Source organism: Chiloscyllium punctatum, chromosome 2 (genome assembly GCF_047496795.1).
Source record: "Chiloscyllium punctatum isolate Juve2018m chromosome 2, sChiPun1.3, whole genome shotgun sequence".
Classification (NCBI taxonomy): Eukaryota; Metazoa; Chordata; class Chondrichthyes; order Orectolobiformes; family Hemiscylliidae; genus Chiloscyllium; species Chiloscyllium punctatum.
Window position 1 is genome coordinate 62,664,359 of NC_092740.1, and position 16,744 is coordinate 62,681,102.

Here is a 16,744-nt window from a genome sequence, read left to right on the forward strand (position 1 = left end):
CTCAAACAAAGGGGAGATCAATATATTACTGAGAAAGGATCTTAGATTGAAGATGTAGAATCAGCTTGGGTGGACCTAAGAAACAACAAGGGACAGAAAATATGGGTGGGGTTTGTTTGTAGGCCACTAGAGAATGATAATGTTGGGCATGGTATAAATTTGGAAATTTGAGATACGTGCAATGTGGTGATACTGTAAAAATGAGTGACGAATACTTACACAGAGCGAGTTAACCAAATGGACACTCATGCTGTACAGCATGAATTCCTGGATCGTGTACCAGATTGGTTTCTGAGGGAGAGTATTAATGAACCAAGTAGGAATTGGACTGTTTTGAATTTAGCTTTGTGTAATGAGAAATGGATCATAATAACCTTGCTGTAACCTTTTAGAATTAGTGAACATTAATATTATATAATTGTATATTAAGTTTGAATCTGACATAATCCATTATGAAATTAAGTTAGTGAATCTGAAGAATAGAGGTATAAAGGTATGAGGGATATGTTGACTATGATTATTTGAAAAAGTATGCTTAAAGTTTGACAGTAGGAATGGCTAATATTTAAAGCAATACTACATAATCTATTATACATTATATATAAAGTATGCATTCCTTTAAGGCACAATCATCCAAATGAAAAGTTAAATTAACTAGGTTAATAAAAGAAGTTAATGCATCGCATAACATCAAATGAAGTGGCTTTCAAGGATGCCAGAAAAAGTAGTTGCCTGAGGATTGGTAACAATTTAAAACATGCAAAGAATGACCAAGAAACTAATTAAGAAAGTTAAAAGGATATTCTTTCTACCAGAAGGCTGTGGAAGTTTAGTCATTGATCGGGTTCAAGATAAAAATTGCTAGGTTTCCGGAAACAAGTGACATATAGGGAAATGGAAGCAATGTAGGAGAGTGACATTGAGGCAGGAGAAAAGACCTGATATGTAGAAAGCCGGACTGATGTTGAGAATCACCTGATTTTAATATTACAGTCAGTCAGATTGGATGGGAAAGGACTATGTGAGCAAACTATTCCATTTAAACACTGGTCCAGGCTAGTTTAAATAAAATCAAAGCCATGAAGTCCAAATGTATTGGGATACTGATGACACTTCTGCTTCACACTCTTTTTACCCATCCAGTGCCTTTTTGTTGAACTGCTTGTCTGATAATCAATCCTGAATGAGCTATAAATGTCTCCAGTTAATCCTGGGATGATCCACAAGTATGTAGACATACCCATGTTCCTGTTTCCCTTTGGAGCTACTGTTTCTGGTTGGCATCATATATGTCTGACTTGCCCTCACACTACATGTTCAGTATCACCAGGGCTGCTTATTTTCAACTCTGCAACATTATCTACTTATACATCAGCAGCTAAAGCTGTCTTCACTTCTTTTGTCATCTCAAGACTCAACTCCGTGTGATTGCTTTGCTTTCCCAGAGCACCTTCCACAGTCTGTAGCTTACACAAAACTCTACTTCTGGTATCATTTTAGCATATAGTATTTCCTGGTCCTTAACATTTGAAATATAAAATTCTGATCCGTGTGTTTAAATATTTTCAGAGCCATACTCCTGTGGCAGGCTTTTTTTTTGATTAGATTACTAACAGTGTGGAAACAGGCCCTTCGGCCCAACAAGTCCACACCGCGCCGCCGAAGCGCAACCCACCCATACCCCTACATTTTACCCCTTACCAAACACTACGGGTAACTTATCATGGCCAATTCACCTGATCTGCACATTTTTGGACTGTGGGAGGAAACCGGAGCACCCGGAGGAAACCCACGCAGACACGGGGAGGACGTGCAAACTCCACACAGTTAGTCGCCCGAGGCGGGAATTGAACCCAGGTCTCTGGCGCTGTGAGGCAGCAGTGCTAACCACTGTGCCACCGTGCCGCCCACGCTTTTAGCTCCAAAACATATATGGAATAGGTGTGGATTGTTTAAGTGTTAAAATGCTAAATCAAATCTAACTCTGGCCAGCCAGGTTTCATGAGACAGAAAATTGACAGCTATAGGATGATGAGGATTGCTGGAACCAGAAATGAGTTTTCATTTGTCTGATGAATTGAGTTTTCCTGCAATCCAGTCACTCCTCAAGCATTAAAATCTGCAAAATGTGAGGAAATCCATTCTTACAGGTTTGCTGACTGCCATCTGCTCCTCCCAGCTGCCATCAACCAGTAACAGCTGCTCCCAAACCCACCAACTCAGAGTATAGGTCTGGTCATCTGTCATTGTGAGCACTTTCTGCTCCTTTGCTTCTGAACTCACTTCTTCTAACCAATTTCTCCTTTCCCTTTTCCCTGCAATTGGCAGTAGAGCTCTACAATTCCCCTCTGGAATATTTCTGTCTCTCCTCTACCCTTTTTAAAACACCTTTTGTTCTATAAAGGACAATCTTTTCTCTAATATCTTCTGCTTTGTATTGGCATTCTTTTTCCCTTGTGTGGTCTTCATGTGGATACTTCACAATGTGTTTTTTTTAAGCATGTTACTAAGGCAAGGTGTTTTTAAAACTAACAAAATCATGCTAAATGTGTTCTAATATATAATGCTACTTGACTTACTGTAAATAAATGTTTAACTTTATAAACACTATCAGATTTCAGCTTGGATCATTTACTGTTGAAACCATCATTGCTGAAACAACATCCCATTTTTCAACAAAGACTCGTCTGTTTGAGGTTAGTGTCATGTTAATTATGTAGCAGTTGTAAAGCATTTTATTTCTTAGAAATGTTGTTTAAGATAAATTGATTATGCTATGATGAATTAAAAATGCTTATTGAGGAGTTGTGGTATGGCCTATTCCCGACTGTTTGCCATTTGAAATGCTACGTAGACAGTTTGTGACTTGCTCTGAGATTCCCAATCGATAAACATACGTGGCAATTGATGGGCCTTATTCGTGCTAAATCTAAGATAAAGAAGTGGGCATATTCCCAAATGTCATTGAAAGAAAATTGCCCTGTATTTATAATCTAGTCAGAAAATATGTTTTTCAGTTTCCATGTAATTTGCTAAACTAAACCGACTTCTTTTAATCACAGGTTCAAACATTTTTTGATTCACTGAAGAACGAGGGTTCACAGTTGAGGGCTGTCCAAGAAGCACTCGAAATAATTCGTCTGAACATTAAGTGGATGGACAAAAATTTGAAAAGCCTAGAAGAGTGGCTATAGAATTTATTCTGTCTTTTCTCTTCAGTAAATACACCTATGTGCTAAGTGATGCTAAATTGCAGTAGTATAAAGCAGGATGAAGTCAGTAGTCACTCACAGTAACATCAGTTTGCACTATTGGAGGATTGTAGTTAGCTCAGGGTAACTTACTGTTTGTTCAATCATTGAAATTTAATTGAGATTGTGAGGAGCTGCAGACCAAACTCTAGGAATCTGGTGATGGGTGAATGAATTTACAAAAGAAAAATAAGCAAAATAGTTATTTTGAGTTCTTGGTTTTAACCATTTAGCACGTGAGTGGGGAGATCAAGAATGTGTGTTAGGTAGCATATAAAGACAGAATGTTCAGCTCACCCAGCAATGTAACTTTCTGTTTTGCCATGTGCTTTGCAGTAGGCATTATTCATTTGTCCCATAATGTTTTAATGTTGGATGTGGCATATTGCTGCTGGCCCTCACCATAATAATAGCAACTACTGAAAAGTGGATACTCACTCCTTTGTAAGGCAAATTCATGGCCTTTAGCACAAAGCTAGTCATATGTAGTATATGGTGTATTTCCTTATATTGTATTAGAAATACAAGCAAAATGAACCCATATAACCTGAATTCCTACATCATTATTGAAGCCACTGTTTGACCAAAAAGAATGTGATCCCCAAAATGCTGGATCCAACAAAACAAGAAATTGATTTTATCCAGTTGTTATGACCTAGTAGCTCCAGCTACTGTGCATTTTTTATTAGTTGACCATCACCCGCAAGCTGAATCAACTAAATTATACATTTTTTGTTAAAAAATGACTTGGCTATGTATTACGGAAAGAACTGTGAAGCTCTGAGTTTACAATACCACCAATTATTCTAGGATACTATGGTGACCCTGTTGAGCTTTGCTAGCATGTGGTCAGATTCACTCGAATAAGTTTGTACCGTGTCTCACTCCCAGTCATCTATATTTATTTAACACATTAATGCATTTTATGTACAACTGATGTTTGCAAATTGTATGAGACAACCAATCAGAGTTTAACAGAATTTTTAAAAAAGGCTACTTCTGCGCTTTAAATCAGAATGTATTACAATTGAGTGAATTACAAACAGTTATCCTGTCAATAAATGCAAAATATATTTACAAATGATGGAAGTTAGGCATGGACTTTGTGCTATGAAAAGTCTAAAGGATGTGCAAAGAATGTAACTAATTCTAGTGTTAAATGAATTATTAACCTCAGGTACTGACAATAACGTGGATTAAGAAATGTTAAGTGTGATATTTACTGACAAATCTGGATGGTCTGCTTATGCAAAAGAATCATGTTCTCTGTAAATAAGCTGAGTAAACTGAGAGTACTGGTGCAATGTTACTGATTCAAAGAAGTCAATCCACAAAAGTACACCTTTGACCAAGTAATTTGCGTTTTGATCTTTATTCTAGTCTTTTCCCTAACCATCAGGTGAACACATTTTGTTTCTTCATAATTGCCATGAGCAAACTTCTAAAATGTACTTTCTAGTCATTGAAGCCACTTTTTTGTGAGAAAATTAGAAATATGTAATAAATAGTTTGTCCTATGTATGTAACCTTAAATGGAAGCCATATTCACAAAATTGAAAAACAAAAGGAAAGGTACCCAAAATAATGCTACTGTATTGACACTGCTCATCTCTCAGGTCTAAGGCTTTAACTATACATATGTGGTTTGTAAGAGTTTAATGGTTTAGAGTGAAAATAGAACTGCTACAATTTGGAAAACTACACATTATTTTTGAAATTTTAATAAAACTTCATTAATCATATAAATTTCAGTTTGCAGTTGCTTTACAAACTTTCAAATATACCTTTTAACTGTTTAAAATGTGGCGTTATATGTATTTAAGTTTTTTTTATTCTTTCAAACTTGTATGATTGCACAATATTTTTGCTTGTAATTAAGATAGATCTTTTATGAACAATGACAAAATGTTTAAATTACTATTCCTTCTCATTTGTTTCTCTGAGTCTGATTAGTAAATTTTATCAAAATTTTGGATTGGTAGCTTTGGTTATTCACAAACAAATGTACTGCAAAACATTGGTGCAGTTTGTGAAGTATAAATAAATTGTTTGATGATGGCATTTCTGAATAGACAGCTCTGGAAATTCATCTTTGTATAGTTTTATAAGTTCATGCAAGTGTGTCTTTTACTTGATTAACTTGATGTGAAAGCATTGCTGAAAGGCTATCACTTAATGTATTTTGAGCTGATGAATTCCAAATTGAAATTTATAGTCTGAAGTCCATATTGTAAACAGAAATTTTGAGTATTGATAGCTTATACCATATCACTGTGATGTTTCCAAAGTAGATCATCCAAGCATGTTTTGACATTTTCCATGACCTATTATCTGTATTTCTGGAGAACATTGATTGCGTTTGACAGCACAAATAATATTGACATCTTGCAGAATTTGCTAATAAATATGCAAAAAGAAATTATGTTGCAAGTGTAATGCAGCATCACTTCTTGCTTTGACAGAAAGCAACTATTGGGTATAATATATTCTTTGGAATCCTTCCATCTGTATAAGATAATGGACATACTAGACGTGATGCAGAATACTTCTTTGACAGTTTCCTGGTGCAATATATTATAGAACCAATTAGCAATAAAGGTATTTTGGATCTAGAATTGCGCAACGTGGATGGGTGCATTTTTGTTTTATTCATTCATGGGATGTGGGCATCACTGCTGAACCAGCATTTATTCCCCATCCCTAAATGCCAAAGGAGAGTTAAGGGTCAATCACATTGCTGTGGATTTGAATTCACATGTAAGCTAGACCAGGTAAGGATGCCAGTACTTCCCCCCACAAAAGACATCAGTTAACCAGATGGGTTTTACCCCAACAATTGAGTCATTGTTAGACTCTTAATTCCCGATGTTTAATGAATTCATATTCTACCATCTGCCATAGCCAGAGCCCCAGAACATTACCTGGATCTCTGGATTAACAATTCAGTGATAATACCACGAGTCGATCACCTCCCCAAAATTAGTAAAGCCATAATACTGGAAAATACTTAGCATAAAATTGAATTCCACATTATGTCTGAAAATGACAAACTGCAATTCCAAACAAGAATCTTAAACAACTGGGTTGAATGCATATACAGACTAAGAAGTATGGTAATAAACAGAAAAGTTCATGTAAAGGGAAGAAGTAGATTAAACTATTCAGGAGCATGTAAAAGCTCTTATTAACTGCTTAAACTAGGTAAAGGGGAAGAGAGAAGCTAAGTAAATCCCTTTAAAACAACAGAAATAATAAATGGAGAATGAGGAACTGACAAAAGCATTGAGTGAATATTTTGTTTTCATCTTCACTGTAGAAGGTACAAGTTACAAATCAGAAATTAGGTTCGTTGGGATGTGATGGAGGATATAGAATGCTAATTGAATTGAGAAAACTTAGGTAATTGACACCAAAACAGAAAAGGTGCTGGAGAAACCCAAGGGACTAAATTCCAACAAATCCCAGGGAATTGGTGGTCTACATCCTAGGGTTCTACAAGACAGAGCATAAGAGATGATGGATGCATTAACAGCAATTTCCTAAAATGTTCTCTGTTCTCACAGATTGGAGATTAGCAACTTTAGAATAGATATTAAAAAAGGGAGGGGAAGAGAGAACAGGGACTGGCCAAAATGGTTCTTTTTCAGAAAGCCACTCCCTATGGAAAATTTTTATCTTCTCACATTCTACAGTGTATGTGAGGTTTTTGGATTTATTTAAAGGGATAAGGATTTATACATGGAGATGGGCGATATTTTAGTAAAGATGGAGGATTAGTTAATAAAACGGAATCAGACAAGAGTTAAAAAAATGTTCAAGTCGGGGGATCCAAGATGGTGGCGATCTGAGAAGATCGCATTGCAGAGCTTCGCATCGCAGCACAAGCAGGATGAATTGTTACCCTGCCCAACACAGGCTATCGTGATATCTTAGGACTCCAGAAAGATCGTGCAGTCCCAAGAAACTTCTAAAAATTAACTTACCTGTATTTCCAGCCATCCAGAGATGCCGAAAAAGGAAGGAGGAGCATCCGAGGCTGGGTCTGCTGTTCAGCCTGCAGTAGCCTCAGAGCCGATTACTTTCCAGGCCCTGGTGAATGAGCTCTCGAAATCTCATGAGATGCTGCAGAAACACAGTGAAGAGAAGCTGGCTCCAATCTCTCATGGTGCAGAAGCATGAGCAGCAGCTGGGAGACCTGGAGAAGAGGATGGATGAGTTGGAACACAGGGTCATAATGGTGGAAGCTGATGCCAGTTCATCCAAGGATAGGATCCAGGCTCTGGAGATGCAGATCTGTAATTTGCGCAACCAAGTGGATGAACTTGAGAACAGGGGTAGGAGAAAAAACATTCGAATCGTCGGTCTGCCTGAGGGTAAGGAAGGCGAGTGGCCTGCGGAAGTTGTTGAGGACTGGCTGCCAAAATTCCTTGACTTGGAGGCTGGCATGAGAGGATTGAAGATAGAGAGGGCTCCCAGTGCAGAGATCAGGTCTGGGTCAACGTTCTCGTCCTCTCCTGGTACAGTTCCATCATTACCGGGTTAAGGAGAGAGTCATGGCGGCTTCCAGAGTCCAAGGGAAAGATCCGAAGGGCCTAATTTACAAGGGCTCTAAGATCATGTTCTTTCAGGACTTCTCAGCGGCGGTAATCCAGAAACGAATATCTTACAACGGTGTCAAGAGAAGACAGAGGGAGCTTGGGATTCAGTACTCCCTGAGGTATCTGGTGGGGCTTTAGTTCACCTTAGATGGATCCATGCATCTATTTGACACATTGGAGAAGGCAAGAAACTTTGTGGACAAATTAACCTAATTTGAACAATTTTAGTATGTATAAATAGTGTTGTTTGGATATGCATTTATTATTCTGTAAAAGAAACGGAGGAAGTCCGGTTGGAGCTTTATCTTTCTTTTCTTTTCCTCTATTGATAATAATTTGATTAAAACTATGTCTGGTAGCAGTTGAGAAGTATATTTTCAATACCAAAGGATGGATGGGGTATTCTCCTTTCTTTTAAAAAAATGTTTTTTATTCATATTGGTATACTATGGGGTGTTTATTCTTTTCTGCTTGTGTTTGCAATGCGGCTCTAGCTGGGAGAAGTGAAGGTGGTTGGGATAGTTAGATGCCTATTTATGGGAAGATTGGGATGGGCAGGGGATGAGTACCCCTACTTAACACTTGGCGCTTGACATGTTGGTTTGTTTTTTTAAATTCTCAATAGTTTTGTAGATTTGTTAAATATAGTGGTTTTAGTTTATGTAGTTTTTATATTTGGTGGATCATGTGACACTAAGACTCAGTAGTTTGTGATTCAGGTTCCTCCTCTCTGAAATTTAAATGTTATTACAGAAGATTATGGCTAATGATTTGATTAAATGGTGTACCTGGAATATCAAGGGAAGTCACTCACCAATTAAGAGGAAGAAGGTACTCTTGAGTCTTAGAAAGGAGAAGGTGGATATTGCTTTGTTACAGGAGACACATTTGGATGACAAGGAGTATTTGAAATTACAGCAGAATGGCTTTGACCAAGTTTATATTTCATCATTTAATACCAGAAGTAGGGGAGTGGCTATATTGGTTAGGAAGAATCTCCCATTTAAGTTGTTGGAGTGTGTTAAAGACACACACGGGAGGTTTATAATTCTTAAAGCCTTGATAAATGGGGAAGAATGGTGTTTTAAATGTTTATTGCCCTCCACCTCATCCCCTTAAATTTTTGGCAGACACTTTTTCTAATCTGTTAAGTCTCATGTCCAGGCACATCATCATAGGGGGAGATTTTAACTGTCTCATGGAACCCACAGTAGACAAGTTGTCCAAAAACCCTTCAATATCCTCTGTACAAACTAAACAGTTAGTGGGACTGTGTGGGGATCTAGGGTTGGTGGACGTCTGGCGGCATCTCCACCCTACAAGTAGGAATTTTATGTTTTTCTCCAATCCACACAGATGTCACATGAGGATTGATTTTCTTCTGAGCCCTGTGGTAACCCTGGATCTTGTACATTTGGTAATATTACCATCTCTGATCATGCTCTAGTGTACCTTATGGTTAAGATTAAGGACGTTACAATGGGTTTGAGGTACTGGTGAATGGATCCCTTTATCTTCAAGGATAATAAGTTTGTGCAATATTTCTCTAGGGAATTTCGGGCATTTCTAGACATCAACATAGGCTCGGTTGATAACTCATCCATTCTCTGCGAAACTGCCAAAGCTTATGCCATAGGGTTAGTTGTTTCATATTCCACCAGTAGGAAGTGGCAGAAGAATGAGCAGCAACGTCTCCTTGAAGCACGGTTGAAGGCAGCCAAGAAGGCCTACTTTGACAGACCCGCATTGGTCAAACTACAGAAGATTACAGCACCGTGGCCTGCATTAAATTCCATGCAAATTGATGTATAATTCCAAATTTATAGGCTCATAGTATTTCTGTCTTGCCCTCCCTTTTAGGCCAACCACAAAGTCAGGCAATTTGTCATATTGCTCGCTGTGATCAATAGCAAGGAATTACAGATGCTTGAAATCAGAAACAAAACCAGAAATTGCTGGAAAAAACTACTGAGCAGGGCTGGCAGCATCTGTGAAGAGAAAGCAGAGTTAAGTGACTCTTCAGAACTCTCGGAAAGTGGACATGTTGCTGAAGGGCACTGTGCTACATCAATGTCACACCTGCACCAAGTACCTGCAGCATACACAGCAAAAATACTGAATGCACTTTAACAAAATATTATGTCTTAAAGTCTAAGGGGAGGAGTCCTTAGTTAATTCTCAGAGGCTGTTTTCAGCTGGAGGATACCAGTAAGTAAACATCCCTGTCAGCAAATTAGCAAAGCTGTCTCTTAGCAGCCATATCTGAGGTAATATTTCCCACAATGCAACTGTTAAGGGCAGTTCCTGGCTGACCTGGTGTACACCTGAGGTTTAAATACAGCTCCAGCAGTAGTGAGTAATTCTGTAGCTAGTGAACACAAGATAGCATGAGAGCAGTGGCATAGAGGAGTGGTGCAAACATAATATGATAAGCAGCAGAGCATTACATCAGACAACTCATAGGGCTCACAGAAAAAAATCCTCTGGGACACTCCCAAAATTGACTTGAAGTCAAGTTTTGGTAAAATTCTTCCAATTGTCTTTATATCTACATTAGACTAATTTTACAACATAATAGGTAAAGCATATTTATCATATCGAATATTTCTATGACTTTTGACAGATTGATCAGATATACAAAAGTGAGTTTACTTCTTTCTTTCAGGTAGATTCTTCAGTCAGAACACTGCTAGCCAGTGGTCTCTTTAGAAGTGGGACTTTTAATCTCAAGAAATTTCAAGGCCCTCACTCTCCAATTCTAAATAGGGCCTTGTCACCCTTTGATTGACCTGGCATTTTCTTTAATTTATCTTAATTATTTATGGTTTTTGTGCATAATGAATCTTGATAATATAATTGTTCAACGTGTTTCCTGAATTTAATTTTAAATACATATCCTTACTTAATTTGTACAACATCTTTTTTCAGTTTTTTTGTTATGAGCTGATTTAAATACAATCTTTGCTTCAATTTGTGTGCATGCCCTAACTTTTGATTTCTAACTCTTAAGTAAGTAAGAAGATTTTAAGAGTTTAGATTAATCTTTCACATAAAACATTTTGTAGAGCATATATAATACAAACCTGCATGAGTTTAAAGTCAGTTCTTATAATAATTATGATTAATTCCTGAAAACATGAATACCTAAAGCTTGAAATTTAGTGAATTGTCTGCCTTTATTGCTGATGTCCAACAAAATTGTCATGGTTACTGGAATTTATATTTTTAATTACTCAAACATTATAATTCTGTTAGTGGTGCATGTAGTTTGTTAAACTTAGAAGAGCACTGTTTCAAAATTGCAATGCCCTGTGTTTTATAATCTAATGATTCTGAAAGGGCTAATGTTTGAGACTATGTTAAACTCCACCGATCTGAGGATGTCGCATGGACTTAAGTGGGGAAATGCTGAACAGCTTATGATTTCATAGATGGTGATCAATATCCTATATATTCTCATGGTCTCAGGAACAATGTCTTCACTAATATCCGATTTCCATAATGCAATATGTACACGTTTAAGACAACAGCCTCTCCTTGTTGAGCCTCCTTGCTAGCAACAACTATCCCAACCACAAGCAGGTAATCATTAGTATTGGAGAACATTCAACATTATTTATGTCATGTATTTCTTCTAAAAGACCACTTTTTTTTAATAAGTTCTAACCAAAGCTTTTCAAATATTTACAAATTCAACCATTGTCTTCAATTACAATGAATTGACTTTTCCTATCTTAAAGTCAATTATTCTGAGCTAGCTTAATTTATTCCAGTACAATAATATTAAAAAGTGCCTACTGTCAAGAAACCATGTTACTTTTAAAGTGCCTTCCTTTGGTCCTGTTAGCTCATCCAGTAAGTTTTAATCTGAGAATGATTGGTCTTCACTTAAAAAAAAATCTTTTCAGCTACCTTGCAAAGTGTAAGCGGTACTGCCATAAGAGGAACAGTCAATGTAATGTAAAATGTAAAAGGAGGTGCCAATGTAATCAGAGGAAAGCTGCAATCACTTCACCGGTTCCAAGAGGGGGAAGCACGGGACATTACTTTTGTTTGCGTCTCCCTAGTAACCCTGCTGCCTCACAGACCAGCTAGAACTGGGTTACCCAGTGCTGGTTATATTGTATCTCAATTGTACTCAATCAGTTGTACATAGTTGACTAATATTTTCCATTTTTAGTTACACAGTTGCTGTTCTGTTTACAGTTTGTTTGATTTTATTTTGTGGCTTGTATAAAGATGCCTCCTGAGCTCTGCTGTTCAGATTCAGGTTTCATGTTTTGGTTACTGCTGTAAACAAATGAGGTCTGTCGGAGCCTCTCTGTAATACCAATTGCTACCAAACTTGAACCTCACACTAACTGGACAAGTGAGTATTCCTACAAAGAATGTAAGTAAATCTCACATTCTACTCTGATGCAAATTTTAAACTATAGTGCAGTTTGTCTGATCTAAGACAATATTTTGAATTAGGAATGAAAGAAACTGATGATGAGCAACATTCATGGTCATGTGAAACTCGAAACAATAAGTTACTATGTTTTACTTCAAAGATATTTCATTATAAATTTTGAAGTATTCTAAGCATTTTTACTTGTTGTACAATGTTAGGGTATAGAAGGAGGCCTTTTGATAAATCGATAAGTCCCATATTTTATTCTCTCAAGCACTTATCACATTTTCTTTTGAAAGTTACTTTTAAATCTGTTTCACCACCCTTTCAAGCAATGCATTCAAGACCGTGAACCTGTAGATTCTCAGCAATCTCTAGTATTCATGTTGATTATGTATCCTCCTATTATCATCATTAAAGCAGATAATTTGGACATCATCACATTGCTGTTTCTGGTTTGTAACATTTGGTTGTGCTACACAGTGGCCACACTTCAGAAATACTAAGTTGGTTACATAGTACCTTGGGAGATTCTGAGGTCATCAAAGACACTATCGAAATGCAATTTCCAAAGAAGAGTCATATTAGATTCAAAATGTTAACACTGCCACACTCTCTCTTCATAGATGCTGCAGACCTGCTGAGATTTTTCTGGAATATTTTAATACTTCATATTTCCAGCATCCACATTATTTTGCTTTTATCTAAATGCAAGTACTTTATTTTGATTAATTCTTTCTTGCTAAGTTACCAAGTATACATGTAGTCCATAGCCTCATCAATTGTATGTTTTTGATTTTAAAGGATTCTGGGTTTATACTCGATGGAGTTTAGAAGGATGAGGGGGATCTAATTGAAACTTACAGAATATTGAATGGCCTAGCTAGAGTAGATGTTGGGAAGTTGTTTCCATCAGTAGGAGAGACTAGAACCTGAGGACATAGCCTTAGAGTAAAGGGAAGACCTTTTAGAATGGAGATAAGGAGAAACTTCTGCAAGCTAGAGAGTGGTGAATCTATAGAATTCATTGTTGCAGAAGGCTGTGGAGGCCAGATTGTTGAATATGTTTAAGACTGAGATAGATAGATTCTTGAGCATCAAGGGGATCAAAGGTTACAGGGAGAGAGCGGGAGAATGGGGATGACAAACTTATCAGACATGATTGAATGGGGGAGCAGACTCAAAGGGATGAATGGCCTAATTTCTATACCTATGTCTTATGGTCTTAAGGTCTTAGAGTCATAGAGTCATTGAGATGTACAGCATGGAAACAGACCCATTGATCCAACCTGTCCATGCAGATCCCAACCCAATCTAGTCCCACCTGCCAGCACCTGGCCCATATCCCTCCAAACCCTTCCTATTCATATACCCACCCAGATGCCTCTTAAATGTTGCAATTGTACCAGCCTCTGCCACATCCTCTGGCAGCTCATTCCATTCATGCACCACCCTCTGCGTGAAAAAGTTGCCCCTTAGGTCTTTTTTATATCTTTCCCCTCTCACCCTAAACCTATGCCCTCTAGTTCTGGACTCCCTGATCACAGGGAAAAGACTTTGTCTATTTATCCTATCCATGCCCCTCATAATTTTGTAAACCTCTATAAGGTCACCCCTCTGCCTCTGACACTCCAGGGAAAACAGCCCCAGCCTGTTCAGCCTCTTCCTATAGCTCAAATCTTCCAACCCTGGCAACATCCTTGTAAATCTTTTCTCAACCCTTTCAAGTTTCACAACATCTTTCTGATAGGAAGGAGACCAGAATTCCAACAGTGGCCTAACCAATGTCCTATACAGCTGCAACATGACCTCCCAACTCCTGTACTCAATACTTTGACCAATAAAGGAAAGCATACCAAACACCTTCTTCACTATCCTACCTACTTGCAACTCCACTTTCAAGGAGCTATAAACCTGCACCCCAAGGTCTCTTTGTTCAGCAACACTCCCTAGGACCTTACCATTAAGTATATAAGTCCTGCTAAGATTTGCTTTCCCAAAATGCAGCACCTCGCATTTATCTGAATTAAACTCCATCTGCCACTTCTCAGTCCATTGGCCCATCTGGTCCAGATCCTGTTGTAATCTGAGGTAACCCTCTTCGCTGTCCATTGCACCTCCAATTTTGGTGTCATCTGCAAACTTACTAACTGTACCTCTAATGCTCGCATCCAAATCATTTATGTAAATGACAAAAAGTAGAGGGGCCAGCACTGATCCTTGTGGCACTCCACTGGTCACAGGCCTCCAGTCTGAAAAACAATCCTCCACCACCACGCTCTGTCTTCCACCTTTGAGCCAGTTCTGTATCCAAATGGCTAGTTCTCCCTGTATTCCATGGGATCTAACCTTGCTAATCAGTCTCCCATGGGGAATCTTGTCGAATGCCTTACTGAAGTCCATATAGATCACATCTACTGCTCTGCCCTCATCAACCTTCTTTGTTACTTCTTCAAAAAACTCAATCAAGTTTGTGAGACATGATTTCCCACGCACAAAGCCATGTTGACTATCCTGAATCAGTCCTTGCCTTTCCAAATACATGTACATCCTGTCCCTCAGGATTCCCTCCAACAACTTGCCCACCATCGACATCAGGCTCACTGGTCTATAGTTTCCTGGCTTTGCTTTACCACCCTTCTTAAACAGTGGCACCACGTTAGCCAACCTCCAGTCTTCCGGCATCTCACCTGTGACTATCGATGATACAAATATCTCAGCAAGAGGCCCTGCAATCACTCGATCTATCCTGTCTATACCTGACATATGCTTCCTTTTTCTTAACCAAACCCTTAATTTCTTTAGTCATCCAGCATTCCCTCTCTTAACTGGGTTCTCTCCTTAGTCCTCCAAGAAAATGCAATATTTCACAATTATTTATACTCAATTTTATAGGTCATTTACATCCCATTGTGCAAACTAGTTAATAACTTTCATGGTTACACATCTAAAAATGTATACAGTACCCAAATATTCCAAGCAATATGTTAGTTCCCAACCTTCTAGAACCTTTGATAACCATATGGATTACATTTGGTCACTGTTGAAAAATAATGTTCAAGGGATTTTGTCAAGTAGAACTTTATTTCTGATAATTAAGTCATAACGAATGGTCTGTGGGAGCATTAGATTTAATAGCTCTTACATTGCTCAATATATAATTGTCCTCTTGCCTGATATTTTCCTTTGGTTTAAATGAGGAAGATTCCTGCAGGGTTTTTCCCATTTATTATAATGTTGATAGATTACAGAATCCAGAAATGGTATAAATAATGTTCTTGTTTCTTTTTAATTCAGGGATTTTTAAAATCTTATTTTTAACTTTCAATAAATGATTAGAATAATTACTGTATTACTGTAACCCAATAATTTCAGCATAAAAATATATAAAGACTACCCAGATTTTTCTGCGGCCAAATAGCAACCCCAGTTGGTTTGTCTTTTTGCACTGTGTTCAATCAAGTTATGATTTTGCTTGCACTCGACATGATTTTGTTCGATGTTTGTTGAATATTTGCAGAATTTCCATATTGTCTTCAGTTGCTGATAGAAGTGCCGTAGAATAATGCAGGCTATTAAATCCTACAACTGTATACGATGTGGCAATGACTTTGCCAGTCAAATAGCGTTAAGCCATCACTTTCAAGCTAAACATATTGGAAGAGTATACTGTGACAAGTGTGGAATTGAAGTTCTCCGAGAAAATCTGAAGGAACATGAAGAGGTATATATCAAGAAGTATTTGTTATGAATTATTGTTTAGCATACTGTAGAACTCCACAGTTGATAAAAGTTAAAGGAAAAAGAAACAATTCCTGCATTAGATCAATGTAGAACATTGATTGAAAAAAATGTAATTTTGCGATGTTGTGAGGCTTAATTACTTTCGTAATTGTAGCACCACTATTTAACATTGAATAGCCCAACTACCCTTCCAAATTGAATGGATACTGTGGAAAATTTTGCATAGACTAGACTCACCTGGACTTGTTCAGTTCAATGTTTTCTCATGCTATTGTCCTAAAGATCTCTAGTAATCTGTTTTTCTTGAAGAAGCACAGCAGTGCAGAGTCCCTACCCAGCGTAGGACCTAATTAGGATGGGTAATTTGTATATGTCGCTCTAGTGTTCAATGGTAGCACTCTTGTCTTTGAGTCTGGAAGTTGTGGGTTCAGATCTATGTTAGAAGGTTTGAACATAAGGCCAGTGCTGCACTGGCCAAGCTGCCATCTTTCAGATGAGATATTCAACTGAAACCTGGCTGTCCTCTCAAATGGATGGAAACATTTCATTGGCAGGGTTGTTGGTACCTGCAATAGTGCTTCAATCATGCCCATTCTTTCCTAATCCAACTTTCTAAGGTGGAATCTTACTTTGCTGGCCCATCTGAAACAATCTGAGGTCTACATGGGAAGAACCATTTCCAATGGACTCCAATGGGAGCCATTCTGTTGCTAGAGGTGCAAATTGATCACTCTGTGCTTGATTAACATACTTTAGTA

General features: G+C 37.8%; 2 protein-coding genes across 5 annotated transcripts in view; both read left to right on the forward strand.

Moving 5' to 3' along the window:
• The window catches only part of LOC140484709 (leucyl-cystinyl aminopeptidase-like), a 122,175-nt gene extending 116,309 nt beyond the window's left edge, over positions 1-5,866 (forward strand). For both annotated transcript variants that reach the window (XM_072583434.1, XM_072583445.1), the window contains exons 17-18: positions 2,615-2,696; positions 3,063-5,866. In XM_072583434.1, coding sequence (XP_072439535.1) covers positions 2,615-2,696; positions 3,063-3,194 — 214 coding nt within the window. In that variant the 3' untranslated portion in view covers positions 3,195-5,866. The remainder of the gene's footprint in view (positions 1-2,614; positions 2,697-3,062) is intronic.
• Positions 5,867-11,927: 6,061 nt separating this feature from the next.
• LOC140493157 (2'-5'-oligoadenylate synthase 1-like) overlaps positions 11,928-16,744 on the forward strand; it is a 43,338-nt gene continuing 38,521 nt past the window's right edge. For 2 of the 3 annotated variants that reach the window (XM_072591741.1, XM_072591743.1), the window contains exons 1-2: positions 11,928-12,239; positions 15,763-15,966. In XM_072591741.1, coding sequence (XP_072447842.1) covers positions 15,808-15,966 — 159 coding nt within the window. In that variant the 5' untranslated portion in view covers positions 11,928-12,239; positions 15,763-15,807. The remainder of the gene's footprint in view (positions 12,240-15,762; positions 15,967-16,744) is intronic. The other variant, XM_072591742.1, reaches the window with a different exon arrangement.